At 39.8% G+C, this 24841-nt stretch overlaps 1 protein-coding gene across 4 annotated transcripts in view; it reads left to right on the top strand.

Annotated features, from left to right (window-relative positions):
• Positions 1–24841, top strand: part of PPARGC1A (PPARG coactivator 1 alpha) — a 362006-nt gene that overhangs the window by 314021 nt on the left and 23144 nt on the right. For 3 of the 4 annotated variants that reach the window (XM_021554414.3, XM_021554416.2, XM_021554418.3), the window contains 5 exons: positions 14873–15067; positions 16035–16157; positions 17043–17247; positions 21259–21304; positions 21413–21486. In XM_021554414.3, coding sequence (XP_021410089.2) covers positions 14873–15067; positions 16035–16157; positions 17043–17247; positions 21259–21304; positions 21413–21486 — 643 coding nt within the window. Of the gene's footprint in view, positions 1–14872; positions 15129–16034; positions 16158–17042; positions 17248–21258; positions 21305–21412; positions 21487–24841 lie in introns of those variants that run through there. The other variant, XM_021554419.2, reaches the window with a different exon arrangement.

Below are 24841 nucleotides of genomic sequence, written 5' to 3'. Positions count from 1 at the left end.
CTTGCTTCAATAAACACACAATATCTAACTTGTCTTCTTCCAACTTATACACAAGGAAAATCATCAGTGCTTAATCTGTTGCTGGTGTTAATGGCACAATTCTTCATCCTAATTCCAATTCACTCTGCCTGATATCCCACAAATACCTTTGAGAAAGGCATTTTATCCCTGGTACTGTGCCAAAGACACCTTCTTCCTTTGTCACTGCTGTTTGACTTTCTACAGACTTCATAATGACCTTTTGCAGGCTGTGGTAGATGACACAGGCTTACATATGAAGGTCTGTAAAGGAGTGCCACATCCCAGGCTGTCACTTTGGCTCTGAAGGTCCCTGGAAGCAGATCCCTGATCTTGAGCTACTACTGTAGCAAGAAAGTGTAGTCTCTTCACTAGCAAAAAAAGAATGGAAAGAGTATACAGTAAAAAACGAGGCAGTAACACAACAGCTTTTTCTTTTCTTTCTTTTTCTGTCTGGCAGGTGGTCACACATTGCAGGCTCTCTCGATGTCAGCTTGCTCTGGAAAATTCCATTCTGGAATGCTAGTATTAAGTGAGCAAATATTATGGTGTCATTTTCTGTACAAAAAATGACAAAATCCCCAAGTTCCATGAATGCACAAAATGAGCTTCTTTTTAGCTGTGGGCTGTGACTTCAACAGTCTTGACAAACATTTTATCAGTGTTCTTCTGACAACTTGAAGATTAGGTGAAAGCACTTAGGGATGGGGAATGTGCCCTGTTGGTGTTGGTGAAATGTTCCCTGCTTGGTAGGGGGTGGTGGTGTTGCTCGCTGGAGCCCTTTTCTCCCACCATGACTATAGCCTACAGGCACTCTGGCCTGAAGAAGCACTAATCTGTGAGCATCAAATCCTGTTCTATAAAGTGAGGATTATAATCCTCCTTTCTTATCTTGTCTGTTGAACTGTGAATACTTTCTGGCGATACTTCCCCTTGATGGGTGACTGGAGATCATTCAGTGCTATGGGGGTGTTTCTTTGGTAGTGCTAGAATACTGCTTAAAAATTCAAATTGCAGGAGATGGATAGTAGTGTTAATCATCATAGTGAAGAAGGAGCATGATTTTTGCTGTATGACAGCGGAAGGAAAGGCTGAGAGATATCTAAAATCACTGAGTGCATACTTTGAAAGACAGGAGCTGCTCAGCAGCCAAGTGACAGCAGACATGTTTATTCGACAGAGAGACTGTGAACTTAACTCCTTACTCAAAAAGAAAACTTCCTTCCCAAATGAAGACATATGGAGGGTTTTAATGGCCGTTGCAAGACATGTGGCTGGGTTATGCCACTATGTGTGAGCTTATAAAGACACAGGGTATATATCTGATGAGAGAATTTCTGAATGTCACCAGTACTTAAAAGTAAAAACATTCCTCACCCTGAAAAGAAAGTCAAACATTGTGTCTACCAGGCTCTACCAGCTCCAAGGCAGCTGCGTGTGATGTCTGCCAGGTAAGGGAAGACACTTCTGTTCAGCTGCATGGATGGCTTTTAGCCTGACCTTGCCTGGCGTTTATGTCTAGAAGTTGGCCTCACTCAAGGTGAGATTTTAAAATTATTTTAAAAATTACTCATACTAAAGAGCTGCAAGGGAGGGAAGAACTACTGGAAAACATACTGAAATGTGTGTGTCTGAATCAGTTTCCATTCAGCAGTCTTATGGCAATCATCTGGATGCCAAGACTGGCGTAGTACCGGGGGCATCATGTGGAAGGCAGTGGGCTGGAATCAGTGTGCAGAGGCCCTGGCTGCTTCAGTCCTGTGATGCTCTGATCTGAGCTCGTACAGCGAGTACCTGCAATGGTGTTATCTGCAGAAGTGCAAAGTTGAGGCAACAGCAGCAGCAGGGGTGTTACACCGCATGACTGGTTTCTGTGGTGATGTCTTTCAGACTGGCTGTAGCACGAGTGAGATGTATGTAAGGACAGGGAACATTTGTGCTTTGCTTTGGAGTTTCTTTTTTTTGATATCTTGTCATGGTTTTCAGTGAGGAGCAGATGAATGGGTATCCTGCTTAACAGAGCATAAAGAGAAAATGCTTGTAGCCTTAAAAACCCACCAAAATATCAATTTATGTGTTTTAAAGATGAGGTGGCTTCATTAAAAATTGTAGGATCTTGCAGTTTTACTCCAAAGGAAATACTGCTAGCTCCACAGTTCAGCTGGCAGGGATCCATGTCAGACTGTGGAGCTTTAGTCATATGCACAAGTCTTCTTAAGGTACTAAAAATCATTTTGTTTTCTTCTAAAGTCACGGACAAGCAGCTAAAATTGTCTCACTCAAATATGCATTTTTGAATTTCAGAATTAAATGTAATAAAGGAGATTTTTTTTTTATTCTCTTTTGATGAGACACGCAATGAGAGAGTGAGGATGCTGCGTTAGAGTATCTTTTGATTTGCTATTTGCTATGTGTTAAACTTTTATATTTCAAAGAAGCGTTTGTACCTATACTGGATGTTTGGCAAATCCAACAGCTCATTAGATGTTAACAATAGCAACACTGCTAAATACAAAGGATTCATAGGCAAAGTACCCCTCAGGCTATATCTCTGAGAGAAAAAGTGGCAAATAGAATCAGAAACTAATTAAATAGTCAGCTAAAGCGAGCATAACTTAAAAAAGCTCTAAAACTACCAAAAATGGAAACATATTACAGTTATCTGCATTCACAGTGCAGAACAAGTTTGGTAGTATTTAAGATAATTCTCTAGTGCCTGCTATTTTTAGTCCAAGGGTAAGCTTCTGTAACAGCCTTTCAGCATTGCATCCCTTTAACCTGGCCTAACAAGCTAAGCCAGTAAGCTGTCTGATTTCCGTCTTACAGGAGGCAAAGAGATAGCTGAAACAAACCATTTGTGGTGCAAATGTTTAGCCTATCTTGTCTTAAGAGCTTTCTTTGTATGGATTTTTTTTTTTCCAAATGTCTCAGTATTAAGCTTGCTTGTCAGAGACTAAATTGTCAGGCTTTGCTGTTCAGAAATGGTAGAAGCGCAGGAATGAAAGGAAGATTTTATAGACTCAGCCTAATGGAAATAAACATTTCCGCATTGCCAGTAGTGAAACCTGATTAGGGCAGTTTAAGCTATTGCTATTGATGCGTCTGAAGAAAAAGGAATGTATTTAGTTTTTCTCAGGGAAGGAAGGGCAGACACAAAGGGCGTGATTTCCTTCTCACTTACACTTAATCTGTCCTTGTTTAACTCCACCGGCTTTGCCAGGTGGTGCTTGGTTTGTGCTGCTCTAATCCAAGGGAAGCCAAGCTGGAGTTGGTGGTGTGCTCCCTGTGCCACCAGCACTCGGATTTACAGCACTCTTTGCCATCAAAACGCAGATGCAGTTGTAAAACACTGGTGCTCATTGCACTCTGGCGTTTTGGTGCTTCAGGTGAATAAGACTTGGCAATATTGCTTACAGGTAGCTAGCTCTTTTGTACTTGAAATATTCTGTGGTGGGGTGTTATTTCCCCTGATCCTTCATGTGTAGAATCAAGAGCAGCCATGTTTACGTTCTTGTCTCCCTGCTTTCTCTTCCTCTCATTCCCACCTTACCCCCTGCTGGTGTGCGTAATCCTCATGTACATTTACAAAACAGGATTTTATTGCTTCCTAAACAGGAGTGGTCTCACCCGCTCCTCTCAGCCAGCTGAGCAAGGCTTGGACACTCTCATCTTGGGCTCTTTCCAATCTACAGCTCCCTTCCCCTCTTTCTTCCCCCTCAGTTTGGGTGCTGAAAGAGCAGGGGAAAATATTTCAGTCCAAAGGGAGGCTATCTTAGCCAGGGAAATGTAGGCTGTTTTGAACCCAGTGATCTGCAGGGTCCCATCTCTGGTTTAGTATTCAAATGGTTTCAATTTTCTTACTATTCTTGGGGTTAGGCACATCCTGTGGGGTTTTGGCTGTGCATCTAACCACTACACAGACTCAAGTTATAACTTGTGTTAACTTCAGCAGGGATAACTTTTAAACTGAAGATGCACTTGACATGAACAAATAATGTCAGTGTATTTCCAGTAGGGAATGCAAGCACAGTGTGTACCACATTGTAGGCAAGATGAGCCCAAGCCACTTTTAAAGTCAGTCTCTCATTGCCTGGTCATAGCAATGTAGTGCTCAGCTGCAAATCTCACTTGGTAAGGAAGAAGAATTAGCCCTTGTGGGCCTGTGGCTAGAATGCTTAGTCCTGGGACAGGGTGGTACAGACATGCTGTGTAGGAGCTGCTGTTCTCAGCTTAGGCATCAAAATATGCAAAGAGCAGAGGACCAGGTCCCTAGCTAGTGTAAATCTGCATAGCTCTGTTAAAACCTGTGGAGAGACCTTAATTTACTGCAGCTGAACATCTGGGTCTAAGCTCTTTGTCTATTGGTTACCAGCAGGATTAAATAGAAGTAACCCAAATTATTTATTGTAGGTGCTGTGGCAGCATCTCAAAGCCCAATGGTAAAACAGGACATAGTTATGAAAGGGGTTGTGTAAACTAATAACAAAAAGTTCCTGTCTAAAGGAACTTACAGCCTAATGAATAATGTTATGTAGTGCATTGGTAAGTACTTGACTGCCAAGTGTCATCTTTTAAGAGGATAATAAAATAAGCCCAGCTTGATTTTTGCCATTTCTGGTGAAAAAGGAACTGGTTAACATGAGTGCCTCACTAAAAAAATTGCAGTCTTTTACATCACACAGGTGGAGGGCTCATGATCAGGGACATGAGACTTCTAAAAAACTAGCAGAGAATGAGCAATAAATTCAGTCTTGACTAAGGAGAAAATAGAGGAGAGGCAGCTGCAGTGGGAACTGTAGTGTGCACCACAGTATGCATGCACTACATAACTCTGCCGGACTGGTTGGGGGAAATGGACATGGTAATGTAAACTAGCAAATTAGTTTTACATTTTATTGTCAACCCCATTTTACTAATATGATCTGTGAAGACTAATCAGTTCCAGGAAACTTAGAAACAAGCCAACAACGGACATGTCCTAGAGGGGACTGCAACAGATAGCTCTTCTGTGATTTTTCTTTTAATGTTTTCTGTTTTAAAATCACCTTCTCTACTTTACAATTCTATTTGCATACACAAAATTGGATTAAAATAACAATAAAGTCTTAGCACTGAAGAAAAATCAAGGAGATATATAACTGAGGATATTATCAAACATGTACACGGCCAAGTGTTTAACCATTGGAAAAATCAGATGCATCTTCCTCATCCTGAAGAGTATTCTTGGTGGTTGTAGGGGTTTACCACATTGCACTGTTTAGTTGCTACCTTTTGAGGTGAGGACTTATTTGCTTGCTGGGAGAGGCTTTAATTTTATTTTGTGGGACTGTGAAGGCACTCTGAAAAGCCTGGCAAAAGTAATCTGTTTCCTATACTGTTAAACCCTACCTGCTAGGACATTCCTTACTGTGGGATCTCCACAGTCTCATTTGGTGCCTCACTATAAAGGAGTCTTTATTGCTTTCAGCCTAGGATACTTAGAGTACAGGTACCTGAGGTTTATTTTATCTGTCTAAACCACCTCTCTAAATGCTGTGTGTGTCAGTCAACACATCTACTAATACATAAAAACAAGGAGGATATTGAAGGACATTGCTCTGCCACCTAAAAATGACATATAGGTACACAGGTAAAATATAAAGAGAAAATTCATCTTTAGGGTTGTAAACAAGTTTTTGTGTTGTATCTGAGTAAACTTTTTTAACCAAGTCAAACCAGATAGCTGCCATCCAGTTAAATTATGATAAAAAATTATGAGATGTCCAGATTTATTAATTATATATTAATCTACTCATGCTTCAACTGTAAGGAAAACCAGTGCTTTTCTTCCTGTAAGACATGACTTGTGTTTATCATACCTGTTCAGTGGGTATGTGATAGGCTTGATGAAGTTGAACATGCTGAGAAATTAAAACATCATTAAAACATCATAAAAAGTATTTAATGAAGTTGATACTTTACAAATGCTAATTTCCTGGTCAAATTAAATTCCAATTTTCTAACAGTAAAAGCACCAGATAGAAGTGTCTTACTTTGTAGCTTAAAAAGGAATTTTTTGAGTGTGTGTTTCATTTGTACAAAACCAGTCTCCCCATAAACGAATAAAATTTAAAAATCCTTGTAAACTCTTCTTTGCTATATTGTGTATAATTTTACATTTAAATTTGTATTTCTTTCGAGTCATAAATCTCAAGATAGAAGTAGGGATGATTATAGACATACTGACTTATCCAGTATAATTAAAACTAAAGGAAATGCAACACAGAAATAGAGAATGAACAAAAGTAACAAGATAATACTTCTTGTTTGTGAAGGAAGAGTCCATACTGCCACTCAAGTAAAGTTTTTAGAGATATTTGTTATGATAAAGAGGACAAATAAGTTTTACATCAATTACATGTGTGAAATCACCACTGCAAAATAGATGCAGCTTTTTTTTTCCTCCAGGATGTGCTATGCTATGCTATGCTGCCCTACAAAGGTTGAAAAATCTTAAAAATCTTGTTTTCAAATCTTGTTGAAAAATCTTATGTCAGTGCGTAGAGAGACTAGGGTGGACATAGACCATAAATCAAGTAAATAAATAAATCTGAGCAAGCAGTGCTTGACTATTTGGACTGAAATCCTGCTGACACTGTCATTGAAAGCTCTGAAACAGGAGAGTCCCAAATGTCTTCCCTACCTTATGCTGTACCCTGCCTTTCCCTTCTTCCTTCTTTCTTCTCATTCTTTCTTTCACTCCGTATTAGAGCTTGTCCAGACTGGGGCCCCAGGATGTTTAACTCTCTACCCTCCTCTGTATTATATAGGTACATAATAATGATTAAAAATCCCTGTCTGAGTTGTTGCTCAGGACCTTATTACAAGCATGAGAGACTGTCTCTGTGTGGGGAAGGGAGGTTGCAAGTGGCAAAGCTTCTGGGTGGTGAGCTCAGAGGTAGCCTGCCCAACCTCCTGCACACTGGGCACCGAGCTACTCATGCAGGTCAGGCTACCTGTCCTGCATCCCCTTCCCCAGATCACTTGCTCCTCTGCTCACCTGTGCTGCCCCAGCAGTTCTGGCAGACATTAAATTTCACCTCCACCCCAGCTTCTCTGGCTTCACTCTCGCACAGTGAAGAAGAACTTACAGCTTTTCTTTTTATTCTGGCTCTTCATCAAGCACTTCTTTCCTTTGTACTTCTACACTTTCCCTGCTCTTGGTTTTACCCACCAGGAGCACAGAGAGAGTTTTGTGCTTCATTGTGGAGCTCAGCCCAAACCTAGCCCATTGTGGGCTGGACAAGACATGCCAGATCTTCTCCTGCTGCAGTTCCCCACCCATGAAGACCAGGTGGCCTTCACTAGCACTGGACAAAGCAGCACAATATTAAGTCCATGGTGTGCCTCAGTGTTATAGACATGCAGTTCCTTTACAGTGTCAAGTCCTGTAGAAGTTAAAAAGCTCCCCTGATGATCTAACCCAGTAAGAAACATGGTTAGAGCATTTGTTTAGTAATCAGCAAATTTAGTCTATATAGTCAGCAAATGTTGAGGTCCAAACTGATGATAAGATGATTTGTTTTTAAGTGTTTTCTCAATATTGTGCTCAGGATCCAGTATAAATTGAACAGAGTGACCTTTTGATACTGAGTTAAATTGACTGCATTTGCAAAGATTCTGTGGTTTCACTTATTATGAATTTTTGATATTTGGTCTACCACCAGTGAAATGAATCCAGCACAATATCTTGTCATTGGTCCCCTAGTGCAGTCAATAGCACAACAGCTGGCTTGCAGATTTTTGTTTCATCTTTTCTTCAGAATCGAAGATTACTGTGATAGAGGGGAAAGATGCAGTTTGCACAAATCAAATTGAAATGGTTTGCAAAATGTGGATGAATTGTGGTCAAAAGATGTAAAGCATGGTTTCCTAGCTAGATCCTCAAGTTCATGAGATGACTTAAGACAATTCGTAGCTCTTCAGTTTATTATAAGCTTAATTTCCAGGCTCTAATAGAAACTTCGGAACTGCAACAACTCGTTAGAAGTAATAAAAAAAGTGACTTTATGGTAGAGGAATATTCAATAGTTTTTTTTAAACTGACATGTTTCGGTTAGAGCAGAAAAATTAGATTTTTCACTTGTAAAGGTAGTTATCTCACAGGAAATATGGCAGCATTACTTCCAGTGATCCAAGGGCATGATCTTAAAGAAAAGCCTATTTGCAAGTGGTCTGTGTTGTGGTTTTGAGTTGTGATGCTTTAATACCAAGTACTTGACAGAAGTTTTACAGTGTCAGGAGAGCATCTTGTAGAGAGAAAGCAATCTAAGTTCAGTTACCAAGGTTACACATAAAAGCTTTCTAATAAATAAGCAACATGTTGATAATTATGATGATGGGAAAATATTTTATTTTATTTATTTTATTTTATTTTATTTTATTTTATTTTATTTTATTTCTTTATTTTATTTTATTTTATTTTATTTTATTTTATTTTATTTTATTTTATTTTATTTTATGTTGTTATGTTATGTTATGTTATTTTAATATTGTTACACCCTGAGGAAGGGAGCAGGGGAATGGATGCTGCCAGTGCTCCCATTTCCTTCAGCCTGTGGACATTTAGCAGGTCTCTCCAGTGGTTCCCTAATGTTCTTGGGAGTGATGCTCAGAGGGGTTTGTGCCCCTCTGGGATCTAGCTCTGGAAATTAGGCATTGCAACACTTGCATTGTGTAGAATCACAATATTTATTTAATATAATTTTTGGGGGAGAGCATTTTGGAGTGGTACAGCACATTACTTAAGTCTATATCTGGAGAAATTCAACTGGAGTGAAACTTCTATGTAAATATGGACAAGTGGTTGGTCCTACAATTGAGATATATCCACATTCCATATGAAGGGCGGTGGGGCTGCTGAAATCAGAAGGCAGGCTCTGGATTCAAGTGATCTTTGCCTGCAGGTGCATGTGAGGAGTATGAATATAGCTGTCTCCTTCAAGAAAATAAAATATCTTGTTTCCTTTCCATACCCTGAAGGCATTTGCACAGGGGTGGTGATAATTAATCCCCATATTTCTACTTCATATAAAGAAATCTAGCTGTAATTTTCTCCTAGTGGGACTCCATTTTGTTTTTAAAGATAATTGATAGTTCTGGACTTAAGCATTTCAATTATGGGAGTGTCTCTTGGGGACCAGACTAACAGACCTTGGAAAAATGTTCTAATGCAAATGCATCATGTGAATTTTTACTGTAAGACAATGCAGGATGCCTAAGGGTTTGCAAAGCAGTTAAACAGTAAAATAAAAGCTGGGAAAGTTCTTGAAATATATAAGGGCATGGGACTGGTTGTGAGAAGGTAAGATGGAACAAGTGATTCACCACTTGGACCACTAATTCATCTTTGGCAATGGGTTCAGCCAGCTCTAAGCTGAGGAAAAAGAGGCACTTGCCTTGGACAGTGTGTGGAAAAGGCAGCAAAATCAACATGACAGCTCTGTCTGTGCCATGCCATGGCAGGTTGGCTCCTTCTGTACCAGAAGAGGGAAAACTTGGGCTGTAGTTCTTTCATGGTCCTTGACTTCAATTCTCATTTCGCTGTCAGGAGTAGGAATACCAACCAGCCTGCATCCTAATCCCTCTACACCTCCTACCCTCCCAGTGCTTCTGTCCAGCCTGTTCCTTATTCTCTCGTGACAAAGCTTGGTTTGTGGGGCCAGGGCTGAGACAGTATCTGCCCCTACTGCTGCATGTTTGTTGACAGGAGGAGCTCAGGGCCTGAGTGGTGTTAATGAGCTTTTCAGCACCTCTGCATCCTTACGTGCAAAAAAGGGTGAATCTGTACCCCTCATTTCTTAAAGAAAAGACAATTTTAAGGACATCCTTATGCCAAAATTTGTAATTAAGGAATTAAGTCCTGTTGGAAATCCCTAGTGTGCTCACAAGTCAATTTTGTTTGTTTGAAGGTAGAGCCATAATGTATTAGTATTTTTAGATCACTCGTATTTTCAGCTAGAAGAAAATATTTTATTTTCTTTGTAAATTGTGCTATGAATAGATCTTAGTCTGATGAGGAGAAATGAGTCAATATGTTGAAATGGTGATCCCTTGTGAGTTGTGGTGTACACCTGGCTGCTCTGAATTGCTTACCAAGCTGGGCTGCTGGAGTGGTGACAGCTTCTGCCAGCTGTGGATCTGTCCCAAAGTTTCCTGGGCTTTTTACAAAGATGTGGCGAGCTGCCACTGCTCCCAGCTCCTTGGGGCTGTGGATTAATAATGCAGCTTAGACCCTGATCTTTCAGTATGAATCACAGTGGGCCCATGTGCTATTCAAATTGTCAGTAAAGAAGCTTCAGAGCATCATCATTCATTAGCTGATTTCACTCCTTGAGATACAGTCAGCAGAAGTTGTGCATGTACTAATCACAATTAAAGGGAGAGAAGTCACTCAAAGGGAATATGTTGGAGATACTATTAATATTTTGAAAATATTTTCTAAGAGATGGGCTTGATTCTCTTCTGGAATGGATCAATGTACCTGTGCTGATGACAAGAGCTACAGGATAATCCTGAGTCAGGACATCTGCACACTGGCTTCAGGGTTTCCCAGAAGGGATCACAGAAAACCAGATAGGTTGGAAGGGACCACAGTGGGGCAGCTGGACCAACCTCCCTGCTCAAGCAGGGCCATCCTAGGGCATGTGGCACAGGATTGTGTCCAGACAGTTCTTGAATGTCTCCAGTGACAGAAACTAAACACAGCCTCTCTGGGCAACCTGTTCCAGTACTCTGTCATTCACAGAGTAAAGAAGTTCTTCCTCATATTCAGGTAGAACATTTTGGGCATCAGTTTCTCCCCACTGCTTCTTGTCCTGTTGCTTGGCAGCACTGAGCAGAGCCTGGCTCCATCCTCCTGCCACCCTCCCTCCAGGTACTGACTGACACTGATGAGCTCCCCTCTCATTTGTGTCTCCTTGAGGCTGAACAGGCCCAGCTCCCTCAGCCTGTCCTCGTTACAGAGATGCTCCAGTCCCTTCAGCATCTTTGTTTTCCTCCTCTGGGCCTGTTCCAGGAGCTCCACGTCTCTCTTGTACTGAGGAGCCCAGATCTGGACACAGCACTGCAGATGCCCCTCACAAGGGCTGAGTAGACGGGCAGGATCCCATCCCTTGACCTGCTGGCAGTGCTCTCCCTAACACACCCCAGAGTGATGGTAATGACAGAGATTTTAAAATGCTGCATGATTTTTTTTAAAGGAAGAAAATTCAAGGACAAATTACAGCATTGCTCCCTGTATGCACTCTAAAGGGATGCCTGTGAATGACAGCATGGACAAGCTTCTGTTACAACTCAGTCTTTGGCTTCTGTGAATTGCCAGCAAGTAACAGGTACTACAGACATAGAATGCTAACCACAGGGTGAGCTCAGCTCCATCAATAGTCAGAATAAGCAAAAGAGGAGGAATCATCAGGGGTAGAGGATTTAAATACCTTTGTGTGGGTAAATTATCAACTCATTTCACTGGCCAAAGAGAGAATATCTCTGGAGACATTTTACTGAAGGCAGAAATGCAATTAGATTGTTACACAACTATTACAGTGTTTTCAGACAAAGAACTATTCTTAGTGCTGTAGAAATATTAAAGTATTAGAGCAAAACACGTAACAGCAGAGAAGACCACAGTTAGAAACTTTCCATGGTCTTTGAACTCCTAAATTACTCATGTTTGAGGATTGATGTTCTGGCAGTTTACCTCTGTTGAATTCACCCATAAAGGGTGACATAAATACCAAATTTTATTTCCTTTCAGAGCTAATGGCATTCTGGTATGCTGGAAACACAGAAGTACATGCATTCATTGGCATACCTGTTTTCCTTGCCTCCTTCATCTGAGTGAAAATTTACAGGGAACAAAATATCTCTGGCCCCAGTGTCCTTATGCTAATGTAACAATGTGATTTGGAAGTGATGCATAACTGCTTCTGCATTAAAAAGGCAAGTTAGCAACAGTCATTATGAATTATTTTCATAAAAGTTTAATTATTGCATTTGCCATGCAGCTTTACCTTTGAGATTATCCTCTGGTCCTTTTTCTTACACACTGTAGTTCATTTAGGTAGTCTAAATACCTAAGATCTGCTCCTATAAAGAGAAGCAAATCCTTCTTGTAAGATCTTGCTTGAAGTTAGGGACATGGTGGAGTCTGTTCCAGAGAGCACACAGCACATCCTCTGGCCTTGGCGGGGGTGGAGGGTGCTTGACTCCTCCTGTTCCACCAAGCCTGTGTGGTGGGCAGGTTGGATGCCAGTCTGAAATGTGAATTTCTGCAGTGACAGTGCTGAAACTGTGAAAGAGCCTGCATGTGGCCATGGTGTTGCTTCTCCCCAGTGCTGTCAACACCAAGACTCAGACTGGAATAGCAAAGGAGAAAGCTGCTGCTTCAGTGATTATTGCTCAGACGTTGATGTACCCAACCATCTCTCCCTTTGCATCTCTCTCAGTACCATTCCTGCTGTATCTAATAATTGTGTTTCTTTATAAACAGTGATTTAGGACAATTAGGAGCAATAGCGTAGTTAAACCTTTAAGAGGTTATCTAGCAATGTCATTTTCTTGACTAATGTGTTCCTGCTGCCATGTCGTTTGTGAATAGACATGTGTTAGCCAGCTAGTGTGCTTCATCTGTGGTGACTTTGATTTATTTGCTCTGTAAATTGGGACTGAAGCAATAATAGAAAGTGACATTAATTGTTTAACAGAGTCCTCTTTGTCACATCCTCTGCTTTCTCTGGGGTGTTTGAATGTTGAAACTTGTACAAAACTAATTGAAATTGCTGTGATGAGGACCAGTGTCCACTCAACTTTCTGTTCTTGAATGTCAGCACACTTGAATGTCTGTTTAAAGCATGAGAGTTGAGCAGCTAACAGCAAATATCAGGATTTCTTCTGGCATACTATTATTAAAGAAGGCATTTCCTTTTAGAAATAGCAGCACTTGCAGCTTCATGGTCAGTTTTATAAGCTGCAGGGCTCAGCAGTGTGCCCCACAAGCTGGACTTGCTGAAGAAGTTCTTGGTGTAGGGCTGGGGTCAGGCAGCCAAACCAGCTCATGGACACCCTAGGCTCGAGCACTGGCTCGCACACCATTCATCCCACCACCTATGAGGGACCTGAAATGCCATTGGGAAAAAACACTGGTACACACTTTCTTGCACAATAATGCCTTTTCTTACTATTCTAGAAGTCACACAGTAATTTTCCTCTCAGAAAGTGGCTGTGAAAGCTGGATTCGGAGTGTGGTTTAATTTGGCTCCCTTCTGCCATTTTCATTTTCTACACACTGAATTATCATAGCTGTGTGCATATGTGTGCTTAGTATGGTGGAAATCACCTGATACCAAAATTGGGATACTTTTTCTCAGTGGCCAAGTGCCTTTTGGCCTTTGAAGTAAATGCTTCTCCTTAGCATTAGCTTGCCTGAGTACTTATTTGTTTCTTGGAGATGATGCTGTAAGCACCAGAACAGGGCTCTGCCTTAGCTTTCTAGCTCAAAGACAACTTTTATGTTAGAAGCTGTGAGGTGTGATTTGGCAGAGAAACCTAGCAGGAGCAATTATCTGCGTGGTTTATGATCATCTCTGTTCAGAATCTGCTAGATAAAAGTATTACTGAAAAAAGTCATGCTAAGGGGATACCCAGATTCACTTGATTATTTTTTTCCAAAGTGTAACTTGCCAATGTTTTGCCTTTGCCTTTTTTAACTTCTTTTTTTGCTTGCTTGTTTGTCTTGCTGGTATTATTTGTCTTGCTAGTTCACTTTCTTACTTTGAGATTTGAACTTAGCTGAAATTTTTTCACAGTGGAGACCTGGAACATGACGGGCTATTCTGAAGGTGGTGGAGAAACTCCCATTTTGATATCACTTGAATCAGTGAAATGCTTTTCATTTACTTCAATAGCACTAAGATCAGCCTTGGAGTCCTAGATAATTGATCTGTCAAGATCAATTTCCAATCTCTCTGAAAAATAAATATAATGATTTTTACACAGTTCTGTTTCTCAGTTCTAACTCTCAGCACTCAAAAAATCTGTATCTTAATATACAGTAGGGACTATATTTCATTAAAAATCACGAGGCACTTAAATTTACTCATTTTGACAAAAAGAACTCTTGCTGCTGAAATAAGATATAAATTAACATTACAGGCACATCTGATTAGAAATTAATCTACTTTTTATAATTGCAGTCGGAATTTGATAAGTGCATACAATAGTGTATTGAGCACTCAAAAGACATGATTTGAAAGGACAACTTCAAAGGCAACCTGCCTTATATGTTTCTTTAAAAGAAACCCAAACAACCTGTCATTTACAATACGAGTGCTGCTGGCTATTCTTACACTAGAAGCTGTTTGGTTTTGGAGCAAGGATTTGCAGAAGTGTGGAAGGGAAGGTGAATTAAGTTTTTTGTGTTTTGGTGTCCTGATTAGCTGTCTGATTCCTGTAATTTTGTCAGGTCAATTAGCTGGCGTTCAGTGTTGAAGAGCAAAAGAAAGTGAGAGCCTGGGCTGACACCATCATTAATGTAATACAATCCCTGAGTGATTACTTACCATTCTTAACACCTGATAAAAAAAAAAAGAATTGTGGAAGAAAAGTAAACTAGCACAAAGTAAACGACTGCAAAGAGATTTCTTTTGAACAGAAATGGATCGTTTTATTGTACCTAATTACATTGTCTGAGATTCTGTTGCAGGTTCCTCTTTAAAGGGCCAGTTTAACTACGTATGGTCTGCTTGTTCACACACAGAGGCATCGCTTTGTTCCTTTTTTCACTTGGTTCCTCCTTTTGTTTTATCCTCTCCCACAGAAGCTAGATGAAGAGAGCGAGGCAAACTTGCTAGCTGTTCTCACTGAAACATTGGACAGCATCCCTGTGGATGAGGATGGATTGCCTTCATTTGATGCACTGACAGATGGAGATGTGACCAACGAAAATGCCGCTAGCCCCTCCCCAATGCCCGACGGCGCCCCTCCAACTCAGGAGGCAGAAGAGCCGTCTCTAGTAAGAACCCTTCCTACTGTTTAACAGGAATTGGATGTGCCTCTGGCTACCCGCTGCATGGGTATGATGTAGTCACAGTAAGGTCTGGACATTTCATTTAGACTGGAGAGGAAAATCAAGTAAAGAACTGAAAATTAAGTGGGGGGGAAAAACCCTCACCAAATAGCTGTAGGATGATTAATATGGCAGTCTATTAAAAAGTTGTTGAAAAGGTTGTTTTTGAAGCTCTTATGCTAATGGGGCTGACACTGTTGCTTATAATTCTATTCAGATAAATTGGGATAATGGTTCTTAACTCATATTTCTTTTCTTGGGGCTCTTTTTGTTGTGTATGTTTAGACATCATTTTTGGTGATCTCTGAAGAAAGGCTCAATGAGTCTGTTGAGATACAGAGCTGATTTTGTGTCTTTAGCATTGATTTGACCAGTAAGCACCAGCTCAGTGCTAACCAGGGCAAAACTGAATCTTGGATGAGGATGTGGGTGAAACATTATATGCATTTTGCTTAGTAAATCTGGTTTTAGATGTGATTCTATTTCTGCTGAAAGGCTCTTATCACCGTCTTCAGTGGGAACAGAGCCAGATACCTGAATCTTGACACCGTATCCATTAGTCTGTTAAAGTTTATGTCTCTGTATAGATCAGAGGCCTCTTCATGTCAAATAGATCACTGAGAATTTAATTTTGCCCTGGATTCAGAAATCCAAGATCCCTGTCACTTCTGCTTGCCCTGCAGTATACTGCAGTAAAGGGAGCAGAAATGTGCTGCCAAGCCAGAAGAAAATGAAATCTGTTTATTCTGAGGAATATCAAGTCCTGCTTTTTGTTTTATTGTACTTTGCTTGCTGAAATTGATATAACTAACTTTAAGTAATTATGCAAAAATGTAGATAAATCACTTTAATTGATAAGCATGTATAACTTTACTCTTTTCCTTCCATTTCCCTTTCCCTGATGTGTTTGTAGCTTAAGAAGCTCTTGCTGGCTCCAGCCAACACTCAGCTAAATTACAATGAATGCAGTGGTCTCAGCACACAAAACCATGCAAACACTAATCACAGGATCAGAACAAGCCCTGTGGTTGTTAAGGTACAAACTTAATTTTTATAATAAGGAAAAAAAAAAGAAAGTGTAACAAGGTATTTTATGCTTTTAGCAATCAAGCTAGCAGTACATCTGAATGTATTGTATGTGCTTCTAACTAATTTTTAAAAAATGTGAGTTGTAGACTAGGTTCCAGAAAATCATCTGAGCTCTTTTATGCTCTGAATATTTCATTTATGCCCTTTCTCTTGGCAGAGTTCAGTTGTAGTCACACCTTCTGTTACTCTTACCTACTTTACTGATACACAGAGTAGGATGGGATATGATAAAATTTGCTGATGGTCTGGTGTGGTTTATGAGTGACTCCAGGATGTGGGACTGCCATTTTCCCAGCTGTCTGAGCTAAGACAAATGACACTGGGCTCTTGGCAAAAGATGTATATTAGACATTGCTTGGATGGAATGCGGGGCTTGGACATAATTCTGTTAGCAGGCAGTATTAAACAATGTTTGTCTTGCCATGCAGTGTAACTGAAAACAGGCCATTTAGGGGTACTTAAGAGAGTTGTGAATACTGGGCCCAAGCAATCAGTAGCAAATTAAGGTTTAAACCAGCTTATTTTTTTGTTCACACTAAAGGCGCTGTAGGGTCTTGTTAGTTACATGTTGCTGAGTAGGAACATTGCAATGTAGGAGAAATGAAATAAAAAGCTGCATAAATGTCATTTAGGAATTTTAAATGTAATTTTCTTTCCTTGTTCTGCAAACAGTTATTCACAGCTCATAGATCTAGTACACTTAGGCTGAACACTTCATTGAAAATCTCATCTCTTCAGAAAACCTATATCCATTCTGATAAGGTTCAGCTCACTAATTTTAGCTTTACTTTATTTTATTTTATTATTTTATTTTATTTTACCCTGTTTTAAGACTGAGAATTCATGGAGCAATAAAGCGAAGAGCATTTGTCAACAGCAAAAGCCTCAAAGACGTCCCTGCTCTGAACTTCTCAAATATCTGACTACAAATGATGATCCTCCTCACACTAAACCAGCAGAGAACAGGAACAGCAGCAAAGAGAAATGCACCTCCAAAAGGAAGCCCCATCTGCAGTCTCAGACAAATCATCTGCAGGGTAGGTGTGGGACTGCAGAATTCAGCTTTGGTACCAGCAGTAACGCTGGAAAGCTTGAAGTACCATGGTTGGGAATACCCTAAATACTTCTTCTGTTGTTTGGATTAGTATTGGAAACCCAGCATCTCTTCTGTGTAAAGACAATTTTAAAACAGTATAATGAAGTTAGAATTAGCTAGCTAGATTTAGCTTTTAGACATATTTGATCCTTTTATTTATTGCCCCAAGCCTCAGGAAAAGTTTAACAAATACCACATGGTAATATACCAAGCTAACTGGAGATACTTATTCACAGAGAACTGTACCATGAAGAAATCATTATACCCCTAAACAAGTTTGGCAGGCCAGTTCATTAGTGAGCTTCTTTCTGTTTTGCTGGAGTAAAACTGAGGGCATTGTTAACCTGCCACATAGCCCTTAAGAGACAATAAATAGTGCTCTCACTGCTACAGAGAAAACAATAAATGTGTCATTCCTGTTAAAGCTGGAATGCTGGTTTGTAATTTTATTTTGTAAATAGTTGGAAGTTTAGATGCCATCCTGATCTTTCTCTCTCATTTTTGGATTTTTTATGGTCAAAATTAAACACTTGTGTTGACTTTTAGTATCCCCTGATGTGTGAAGAATTGTTCTATATTACAAGTAGCTTCTGTGACAGAGATGCAAGAACTTAAAGCTTCCTCTCTCACTTTCTCTCCCTTTCTTTCCCTGTCTGTTTTCCCACGATAAAGGAAAGCTGTAAAATCTTATGAACCCAAAGGGAGGTTTTTAAAATTATTGCTGCTTTAAAATACATCTATGTATTTATGTTGGCTTGGAATCTGGCAGGCTATGTGCCTATCTCAGACACATCAGTGCCAATCCTGGATGCCTCCACTAAAGTCAATGGAAGTTAACTGTCTGCAACAGAGATCAGGATGTGACCCTAAATGTGTTGTTTGGTATTTTCAAAGCAGCAGTTGTAAACTGGATGTTCTTTCTTCTTTTCCTCTCCCTCTTTTTTGCATTTCAGCCTCCCTCAAATCTCTTTTCTCATTCTGCACCAGGAAGTATAAGCAAACTCAATAAAAATAATCTTCCCTTCTTCTCAATTAATATTGTTCTTGCAGCATTGCATTCTGACATTCTAAATATGGGTTCTCTACTTTATGGTCTTGAATTATCTGAACAATATTTTTTGAAAGAAGGAAATCTGACTGCCCCTAAAGCTTCCTTATGCCAACTGCCATTTCTGGATGGCTTCAGCAGTCTGCTTTCACAGCAGAATCCAGACTGAAATCTACATGGGAAACCTGGGTCTGTTACTGCAATGTTACTGAGAAACAGAGCTGCCAGAAGTTACAGGGGGCTTTATTAACACTGTTGGATATAAAGGTGGCAGGTGATAAGGTGTATGATGCTATATGCACATGTATGTTGTACTCATACAGAGATGTGTGTGCACACAAACATACATACAGATTATAAAGTGTTTCTATTCAGATCAGAACTGCTTTTTTTTCCCCAGCTGAGCAATTGTGTAGATTCAGCTCAGAGAGTCAGGGCACACTGAGTTGTGGAAACAGCACGGAGATGTTAGGAAAGCCCAAAGGGACATATAAGCTAATATCTGTGCTTAACAAATGACTGTGATTTTAGTGGTCTTGCAGGTGAATTTGCAGCTACAGAGAAATTACCTTCTTTTTAATTTTCCTATGTTTTAACTTAACAGGCTTCTGAAATGTTTTTTCAGCAAATTTGCCTCATACACCAATATATAACTTCAATATCAATGGATTTACATATAATGCAAATACAAGAATATAATGCTTTCAGCTTGGACAGTCAATTTATGCAGAATCAACCTTGCAAATTGAACTGATATTTGCAGACCTACAGTCATTCGTTCATACATTTAATCAAAAGTACAAGAAAATTGGATCTTCTGTTTTAAAAAAAACTATCACAGTCTGAGATTTTCTTTCAAAGTTAGGGAAAGCTCACAAAGGATAAGTCAAATGTTATTTTCCTTTAGGGTTACTGTTGCAAACATATTGCAAACCCACGGGAATGTCCACAAACGCATTCATGCCAAAGATCATCTGTGGTTTTGCACTGAAATTTGCCCATGAGGAAACGTAGTTCTTTTGAACTTGAATGTTTTCAATTTACAGGGACAAGCAACTTGATGTGAACTCTTTTTCATAAAAAAAAAACCCCACACTACCGTAGACCTTGAAACTCTAATAAACAGACACCATGGAAAATGACAGTGTCTTGGCTAAATATTTACACTATCAATAGCTCTATGTGAGTATGAATCCTTTGCAGAAAGTGTATTTGGTCAAGCTCTTGCCTAGCAGTAAGAAAACTGATGGGTGTTTTGGTATGCGAACTTCTCAGTGGGAGAGCTCAGTGATATCTGCCTAATATTAATACATGGGAGTGTGAGATAATGCCTTGGTTCTGTACCCATCTCTGGCAGACTTGCACTGTGCCTCAGTGCTTCAGAATTTAATATGTGTATACTCTGATGTGGGACTATTCTGTGGGACTAATAAGAACTAGAAAGAGACTTTTTAGAGATGTAAATAGCTCTTCCATGTTCAGCTTCCTTAATCTAAATTGGTTAAGAGTGTGCATATTTTTATTAAAAAAAAATAAAAGGAAAGCCTTTGTATAATACTTTATCCCAGAGCCTTACTGGAAGGTTTGGGTTTTTTAAGACAGTTTTACCTCTAGGTAGCTACAGGCAAACATTAGTATTCTTAGATGTATATAAATTACACACAAAGATGTGTCAAGTTACATTCAGTTTTACTGCACCTGGTGTAATGCACAAATCAGTGGTCATGCTGGACCAGACAAATAACTCGTTGAGGTGCATCTCCTCACTCCAGCAGTGACTTCTGAGGAAGGTGAACCTGAGGTGAAGTTTCCATTTCTCACATGGGGAGGAGAAGAAACAATATGCAGCTTTTGAGAATTAATTTTTTAAAAACCCTCTATTACTTCAGGAATGCTCTAGAGCATATAAAAGTAATCAATTTGCATATAAAATCCCTTAATGTTGATGGCAGCTCCAAGCCTGTAATGAATATGAAATATGCAGTAGTGGCACTCTGGACAAAAGATCTGCAGTGCAGGAGTGTTCAAGGGGAACATTTTGTCTTAAGTAATTAATCTGCAGAAGAGATCCCCTGCTGTTGTTCTTGCTACAATGCTCTCTGTGTTTAAAACATCAATCTAACTTCTGAAAAGTAAAATTTGCAAGTACTATAATTTTTAATTTTAAAGGAATCTTAGTTGTACTACAGCATCCTGGTTCTTGGCTTGCTCTGAGAAAATACAATTTTGCATGAGTAAAAGCTGCAAAGACTTACATTTTTATAGCCAGAGCTTTGTTTTTTGCGGATGTCAGGATTGTAGCTGAGAGTTTCAACCCCATTTTTAACCATCTGTGACTATGTCCGTGGTTTGTCATAGTTTGCAGCATAATTTGCAAAAATTTGGACTACAACTGGTTGGACTCTGGCCTCACAGAAACAACCTATTCTCAGTGCTATAGATAAAATTATATCTTGTAGATGTAAAATGAACTGAATATTCATAACGTTCTGTTACTTTGTAGTTATTCTGCTGCTCCTGTTTCCAAATGAAACGTGAACTGTAGTCTAAATTAACACTGAGAGAAGTAACATTTTGCAGTGTATCCTGTAGAGATCTGCATTGATTTTTAACATGTACCACTCTTCTGAAAGGTTCTTGTCATTTGGGTTGTGTACTGTATTTCAGAGGTACACTAATTGATGTAAATGATTGTTGAAATTTAAGTGCCCTTTTGGTACTAGTAAGTAAGGAATCAGGATGAATATGTTTATTTATCTATCTGGATACACTGAAATGACAATTGAACTATCAGAGGTTGGCCCTGACTACCCCATGATTCCAATGCCAAAGTATAAAGAAATGTTTATAGTATACTTTACAGAGTGTTTAAATATTGCATAATTGTTTTCTTTTTTTCTTTAGCCAAACCAACAAGTTTATCACTTCCATTGACACCCGAGTCACCAAAGTAAGTACTAAAAAGTGCAAACATTTATAAAAGGGAGGGGGGTTCAGTAGATTTTGGCTACAGCAACTCCATTTCAGCTTGTTTTTATAAATGTGCCCTGTCTTCCAGTGATCCCAAGGGTTCCCCATTTGAGAACAAGACTATTGAACAAACCTTAAGTGTGGAACTCTCTGGAACTGCAGGTGAGAAATGCAAAATGATGGCTCTTCCTTTAAGCATGGCTTGTGTGTATTTGTTTACTTTAATATACCACAGGTATGCAGAGATCTCACAGAATTGTCCAGTATATTCACTTCAGTGCAGTTCAGCATTACTTTTTTATCTGGCTACCTGAGAAGAAATGTGTTTGAAAATATGCCTCCAAACCTACACAAGAGAGCATAATTTATAAGAAAATATGAATGAAACCATTTATCTGTTATATTTCTCCATCTCCCCATAGATTTGTGTACTGCTGAGCACCATCTTTCAAAGACAAACCCCACAGCACCTTGGGGTATCTGTAACCAATGTTACAGATTAAAAGTTACATCATTCAGTCTGTGTCCAGGCCAGTCTAGGGCTGTACATGACTGCATGTTTCAATGCTTTGCCAGTTCTTGATTAATACGTCACAAATAACAGCTTTCTCTTCTACCCCTGAACAACTAATTGTTCCATAGCTTAGAGGTAATTTTTAAAAGTGGTATTCATTTAATACTCTTGCTTTTTCTTTTTCTTCCATTAACACACTTTACACAACCTTCCTTTATCTTCTTCCTCCTTTCTGTTCCCTGGATTTGTACCTTTTGAAGATTTGTAGGATTTTTTTTATCATGTAGTGGTTTAGTTCACACGTCATCCATTTAATCATTCATTTAATTTGTCTGCTCTTCTTTCTGCTGAAGTCAGTTCCTTCAGACTCAGATCTGTTTTATGGCATTCCTCTGAACTCTGTTTTGCCTCTGTTTTCTTCAAGTGTCCAGAGCTGAGCACAAAAGAACACACTGAGCTCCACTTGAGCTATTGCCAAGACCATTTTCTTTCTAAGTTGTGTAATATTGAAAAATAAGAGGTGTACTTGGCATGTGCTTCTCTCAGGATAGCAGTAGGTTGTAAAATATCTGATCTCTGGCATTGAGAGGGAAGGGGTGTATTGCAAAATATGTCTTCGGGTACCACAAATTACTTGGTGCTCCTGAATTCAGTGGCAGCGGTCCCAGGCTGGGTTTGGGTTGGTATACTGGGCTTTCACCTTCCTACAACCATCATTCTGCTTTTTCAGAAACTTTTTAATTAGTTCAGCACTAAAACATGAGCACTTCTCCCTGCTGTCTCCTGGAAGCCTGCAGTCTTAATCATTCTTCTCGTGGCAAAAGGAAGCCTTCTTCCTATATATCTTCATTTTGCAAGACCAACGTAAGCATGGCAGAATTCAGTGCATGCAGGAGGATAATCCTGTTCAGTGCCAATAAGTGAAGTGAAGTGAAGTATGGAGAAGCCTCTTCCATCACCACTGGACAGCAAGTCTGCACAAGGGTGCCCATTTGTAAGCACATGGATAAGTCAGTGCTTAGTGCTGCCAACAGAAAGGGGCAGATGAGGTGACTACAGCAGAGTGGTACAAGCAGCCGTTGAAATCACTGAAGGAAGCAGTGTTTTCTCCCAGCCAAAAAGTCAGCAGCCTGCTTTTCCCATCAGCTGACTAGACAGAAATTGGGAGTCAGTCTGACCCCTGGATAGTCCTCTAGTGTTGCCTCCATAGTGCCACAGGAAAGGTCTTGGTATTACCAAATTCATTCCGCTCCATCCGCTGTGCACAGAGGAGGAAACAAAACAGCTCTGTAGTTGCTTGGACAACATAATCAAGAGAGCTGGTGCATTAAAAAAAAAGCTACAGAAGCTGGCAAACAGCACAACTGGCCACATATGTAAACAGGAATGCTCTACTATTGTAGCAGTGTGTGGCTACAGTGACGATGATTGTGATCAGGGAGAGGCCGCAAGGACAACAGGGAAAATAGACAAGTCTCTGTTGTTTAGCAGGGAAATCCATTTTATTCCCCCCCAGCCCCCATGCCAGGGCCCAGAGCCTAGAGCAAACAGATCAGACCCAGGGCTGTGGGGTTTTATCAGGTGTCCCATGGGAGGAGTTTTAAGATCAGATTACAGCCTCTTCGGGAAGGGGAGGCTCTACATACTATGATTCTGTGTTTTCTTTTCCCCTCTGGAAGTAAAAGAAGCTAGCTAGGAAATAACCCACTGATATTCAGGAAGAATAAGAATGGGAGTGTTGTGTGGCCAGGGAGCTGGGCAGTGTTCCCAAGCATTGTACACAATGGTGGCTCTTGGACTTCATGTTGCACTTGCTCTGGTCTTCACAGTGCCTAGTGAGGAGCTTTCAGGAGATCATGCAGTAGCTCTTTTAATCTCTGCCTACATATACAAATAGTTTTTATTTTCATTTTCATATATGTATCTAAACCTATAAAAAGATGCATGTCTTGCTTTTTAAGTAATTTGTTCTGCAGTAGTTTTGTGTCCTAAGTCTGCCTGTACTGGAAGCAAAGTACATAATAGAAACAGCCTGGAGTACTGAAGAATTTACAGTATATGTGTGTCTGTAAATCATGGCAGAATTGGGACCCACTTCAGTTTAAAAAACAACCAAAAATAAAACAGGGAAAAGAGTAATGGCAGTAGTGATTAATAATACCTTGAAGTTCTTTAGTGAGAACCCTGGCAACTCCAAATTATATCCAGATAACCGCATTGCTCATTGTCCTTATATAGGGCAGCTTGCACCATACAAGCACTATTTATTATAATTTAAATAGGAGTTACCTTGATCTCACTACTGAATTGAAAAGACCATTAGCAGTGCTGCTTGCACTATTGAAGCACAAAGTATTTTAATATAAATAGCAACTCCCTTGATCTCTCTGCTGAGAACAACATTGCTTCTCTCACTGATGAATTAACTATAGACCAGAAAAATAAATAAATAAAAACATTTCCCACATGAGCCATCAATCTTCGTCACACACACATTTTGGATTCATGTATCTAAAGTCAAACTGAAACCATTCTCTTGCCAGTGCTATATATTGCTTTACAACAGATTTGTTAGTAGTCGTGAGTGTAACTTTGTCCTCCCTGAAACTGTCAAAACATCGATTTGTTCAATTACAAGGAACAAATATTCTTTGAAGTGTTTTCATGCCACACATAATTCGTTCAATACACTTTAAGTGTCCTAAGTCCACTGCTGTATAAGGTCCTATCTCTTGAAGATGATTATTCTAGTGTTATTCTAAGGAAGCTGGACCAGAACATCATGGTATGGAGGAAGTCCTAGGTGATGATAATGTAGTGAATGAAATTCCTGTGTCAGATCAGTCTTCTGAGGAAGAGACTCAGAAGAGGTGCATCTCTGTTTCCAGATGCACTGCCAGTGCCTTGCTAAGAGGCCATGGGCTTGAATCTCTCCAGCATCTTCCAGAAGTCTGAGCTGGTTCTGGGGTGGTGAGGATGGATGGGACTGTGCAAGCACAGGGG

This window comes from Lonchura striata, chromosome 4, assembly GCF_046129695.1.
Source record: "Lonchura striata isolate bLonStr1 chromosome 4, bLonStr1.mat, whole genome shotgun sequence".
Taxonomy (NCBI): Eukaryota; Metazoa; Chordata; class Aves; order Passeriformes; family Estrildidae; genus Lonchura; species Lonchura striata.
Note: the sequence above shows the minus strand (reverse complement) of the source record. Positions and strands in the feature narration are given on the sequence as shown.